Raw genomic sequence first — 4,868 nt, forward strand, 5'->3', positions numbered from 1 at the left:
GCTTTGAACCCTAAATTCCTGTACCATGAATAAAATACCCAGAGCAGCATCGAATTTATACAAAAAGTGCTTAAAGAAAAGCAAAAATATGACTCAAGAGTAAGAAAAATATGATACAAATTGCACTCATCAACTCAAATCGCTATTATATTCACCAAGTTATCCATGAAAAGTTCCACTAGTTACTAAACAAGTTGATCATTCTCAACATTCATGTACAAGTGTTTAGTCAATCGCCCTATGGAATCTATCAAAGCAAACCTTGATTACATCAATCAATCACCAAATGAGATACAAATGATCAAATCTTGATTGAGGACAATAAACTGTGTTGCTCCTCTCTATGAAGTCTCTTGTTTTCCTACAAGTGTCTTCAGTATGTAATATTTCATTTCCAATATGTAAGCAAGACGTAAGATAACATCATAATTGGGTGCATATATTTACCTTATCAATAGAAAGGTTGAATTCCCCCAAATTTATACCCTTTAACAATAATAAATATTTAAAAAATTTCTTAAATGTTATTATTAACAGCAAATTATATATTGTCCACAGTAACATGCAAAAAGTATACAAACCTACTGAGGCATGACATATAACAATAGTTTAACACCGGACTAGTTTTAGCAACCATAAATTTATCCACCATTTGAGATGCCATCATCTTGTGCATAAATTCAAATCTAACACTCCCTGTGATTTGTTCAAAGCTTGCTTCCACCTTTCCTGAAAAGGCTTCCCATTGCCTTGGCCTTCTCTCTAAGAACAAACTTCTGTGTTTTCCCAGTAGAGGTTTTAGGAAGATTCTCAAATATGACACTCCGGGGAGCCATGTAATGTGGCAACTTGGCACGGCAAAATTGTATGATTTCCTCAGGCTGAACATGAACACCCTCCTTCAGTTTAACAAATGCACAAGGTGTCTCACCCCAATGATCATCAGGCCTTCCAACTACTGCTGCCTCAAGCACTGCTGGATGGCTAAAGAGAGCTGACTCAACTTCAATCGTGCTTATATTTTCGCCACCAGAGATTATTATGTCTTTTGAACGATCCTTGAGTTGAATATAACCATCAGCTTGCTTTACTCCAAGGTCGCCAGAGCGAAACCATCCACCAGCAAAAGACTCCATTGTCGCGTTTAAGTCTTTGAAGTATCCATTCATCACAACATTGCCTCGAAACATTACCTCACCCATAGTTTTTCCATCTGCTGGAACACTTTTCATAGTTTTTGAATCTTTGATGTCGACTTCTTCCATGCCAATATGGTTGAGTCCCTGTCGTGCCTTAAGCTTTGACCTTTCTTCTGTAGGCAGTGCATCCCATTCAGGTTTCCATGTGCAGACAGTGCCGGGGCCATAGGTCTCAGTGAGTCCATAAGCATGAACAACTCGAAAGCCAAGCTGTTCCATTTCAAATAAAATTTGAGGTGGTGGAGGAGCAGCGCCAGTCAGGATTGCTACACAGCCAGGAAGTGGCTTTCTGTCATCAGTCGGAGTATTAGCAATCATACTAAGAACTGTAGGTGCACCACCCATGTGTGTCACCTTATGGAGTGCAATTCTATCGAAAACATCCTTCCCAGTAAAGTTTCTGAGGCAAATGTTGATTCCACCTTGTGCTGCTACACCCCAAGTGAGGCACCACCCATTACAATGGAACATAGGCACAGTCCACAGAAACACTGGCATAGTGGTGATATCACCGAAGAGGAGTGTAGAAATTGAATTTAGGAATGCTCCCCGGTGGCTATAAATGACTCCTTTTGGTCTAGACGTAGTTCCAGAAGTGTAATTCAGCGTAATTGGATCACATTCATCAATAGGCCACCTAACATCAAAGTTAGGATTTGCACTCCTTAATAGAGTCTCGTATTCAAGGTAATCAGGGAATGAGTGTTCACCGGATTCAGAAATTAGAATAAGGATGGGAAGCTTGCTATTATCCTGGGACATCAGATCAAGAGCTCCTTGAGCAATCTTAAGGAGCTGATGATCAACAAAAATGATTTTGGCTTCAGAGTGCTTCAGCAGGATAGACACCATTGCAGAATCATGTCGGGTATTAAGTGTGCAGAGAACTCCACCAGTCATCGGAACACCAAAATGTAGCTCATACATTGCTGGGATGTTCATGGCAAGGACAGCAACCTGAAAAAGCATGTATGCTGGTTGGGTTATTGAAGATTAAACATGCTATGGCAACAATACTAAAATCACAGGTGTAGACTTTCTACCCCATACCCTCAGCACTTGTATTGATATATCCTGATACACAATATTGATACCCATAATAGATGCCAAAAAATCAACTACATAAGCCATTTATACCTGTAACTGTGTGAGATCAATAAAAAGGAGATGTTGATGTGGTTCATATGTAGCTAGGAAGACTGACAAACTTTTGCACACTATTCCATATGATTCTGAAGACAATACATCTAAGTGTACTTATCTTACATATATTGACTCATACTAAGTCTGGCAAGCTTTAATTTCATCAGCTTATATTACTGATTACTGCAATCATAACAAAACTAATTAAAGTGGCTAAACCAACAAACCTCCACTTCCTATGAAAATAAAAGTAGGCGTGTCTAGAGTATATCCTTTCAGTGCCTACCCAGAGCAGATTGAAGAAAGAAATCGCTATGTATTGATAATACTAAAATTAAAGGGCCAAGCTTGTTGAAATATAAAGGAAAACATTGTTTCCTGAAACTAAAACATTTAAGAGAATCTCAATGGCAACTTTTTGTCTTCATGCCCTTGTGAAGAAATTAGATTGTTGAAGTTTATGTGCTGTGCACATAATTTACACATTCGCCTTCCTAGAAACTTTTCTGAGGATTTTGGTTAAAAAAGAAAGTAAAATGAACCATTAATCCAGCCAAGGATGAAGATTGTGATAAAGGTAATGTAATCAGCAAAAGGCCCACAGAAAACAATTGTTGAAGAATTTCCAATCGACATAGTTAGAGAACAGAAGCACATGGATAATAGCTACAAATGTGGAGAACAGAACCATTTTGAGATGTGAAATCATTATTTTATCACAATTGACTGGTGGTCAAGCATAAAAATATGACATATGACTTAGCAGTAAAACATTGAATCATAATTTTACAAATAGTTTCATGCAATTGAAACCACATGGGGGAACTTCTCTCTCAAAGAAATCAGCATGAGAACACTAGGATTTGAGCCTTATTTTTACACTCTTTACTATTGCATCCAGAAGCATCAGTCTGAAAAATTTATAACTTGATCATACAGAAGATCCGTGCTTAAAATCATATAAAGGAAAGTACAAGCTTAAGAACACCAAAAAGCAATTGCATTAAAAAAGTTATTGGTGCTGATGGATGCCAACAGCTTTAAGGATCCTAAGGCAGATAGTCTAACATTGTCTAACAAAAAGTACGGATATATATTCCAATCAAACAAATGTCGGCTCTCTGATCTCTTCTCCTATCAGCTTAATTTTAAGGTTGAGAGTGCATCGCCTACAGGCTCAAAATTTTAAAAATAAAAACAAATAAAACATTGGAGAAATCAGACTATTATGATGCTCACTCACCTAGAAGAATCACAAAATACAAGGAAGAGGAATCGACAGTCTCTGAATTTTCCATATCAATTTTTTTTCCCTGGAGTCTACAAGTCCCCAATTTGAACAATAACACAGCGATCAAACACTAAGACTAGTCACCCATAAAAAAACCCCCAAGAATTTCTCAAACTAAAGCAGATCAAAAGAAGGAAACAAAAGAAACACATCCAGAAGGGTCACACACACCAAAAAAAAAACAGAAAAAACTATGCAGAAAAATAAAATCTATACTTTCCAAATTCTCCCCCATCAAACACAGCTCATCAAACACTAAGAATCTCTCAAACTCAAGAATAACAAAGAGATAGCAATAGGAAGCATAGGGAACTCACAACATCGAGTTTGGATATGCCGAGGTCGACAAGGGAGGAGGCGAGCCTGTGGCAACGCTGATGTGTCTCCTTCCAAGTGTAGGTTGTGGAGCCATAGACCAGCGAGGTCCGTTCGCCAAAGACGATGGCCGCGCGCTCTAGGAAGCTCAGAGGGGTGAGAGGGACGTAGTTCGCAGAGCCGCGGACGGAGCCCTCCATTGATAGGCTTCGAGGAGTTGACAGCCTCTGAATGTTATGGACAACGGCCCTACCGAAGAGAGGTTAAGAAGGGATAATGCAATGGTAGTCGTAAAGAGTACGCGAAAACAAAAATGTGATAAAAGAAACCAGAAATCTAGAAGGCCAATTAAATACGTTGTATATTTTATCTGACCGTTTCCATAATAATTAAAAATATTAAAAGCAAAAAATGAAAATTTAATTATGAAGGTGACTTTGAGACTTTTTTTATGTTTAACCTCTTTTGAATCTTTCACTTAGGAGAAAACTCAATCATTCTATAACAAAAGGTTCGCCAAGCATCTAACCGCAAAATTTTCCATAAAATCCACTTTCCTCTCATGGATTAATGTTTTGAAATGTTGGCCAAACAAAATGTGATTGTTGCATGAATTTTTCCATACTATAGGCCTGGTAATATATATATAGAGAGAGAGCGTCGATCCTCTACGCACGTTCACAAATTCATAATCTATGAACGTTGCTCTGGGCCGTTTGATTTCAATCCAACGGTTCTGCACTATTTAGTGAACAGTAATACTGTACAGTAAAAGTTGGATGAACAGTGTTTTAAAATTAAATTAATCAACCCAATTAACACAAGATTAGCTCTCACTGTGCATTATCTTAATCCTACTGTTGCTGTCTGTGGACGTCTGTGTACGTCCACAGAAACCCTTTTCTCATATATATATGGGT

General features: G+C 38.0%; 1 protein-coding gene across 1 annotated transcript; it reads right to left on the reverse strand.

Moving 5' to 3' along the window:
* Positions 1-504: 504 nt before the first annotated feature.
* LOC120277322 (probable acyl-activating enzyme 1, peroxisomal) lies at positions 505-4,230 on the reverse strand. The gene is made up of 2 exons (XM_039284119.1): positions 3,951-4,230; positions 505-2,156 (listed from the first exon to the last, which is right to left on the reverse strand). Exons 1-2 carry the CDS (start codon positions 4,146-4,148, stop codon positions 708-710), a joined length of 1,647 nt encoding a protein of 548 aa, XP_039140053.1. The 5' UTR covers positions 4,149-4,230; the 3' UTR covers positions 505-707.
* Positions 4,231-4,868: the final 638 nt, after the last annotated feature.

This window comes from Dioscorea cayenensis, chromosome 2, assembly GCF_009730915.1.
Source record: "Dioscorea cayenensis subsp. rotundata cultivar TDr96_F1 chromosome 2, TDr96_F1_v2_PseudoChromosome.rev07_lg8_w22 25.fasta, whole genome shotgun sequence".
In the NCBI taxonomy this organism is placed as follows: domain Eukaryota; kingdom Viridiplantae; phylum Streptophyta; class Magnoliopsida; order Dioscoreales; family Dioscoreaceae; genus Dioscorea; species Dioscorea cayenensis.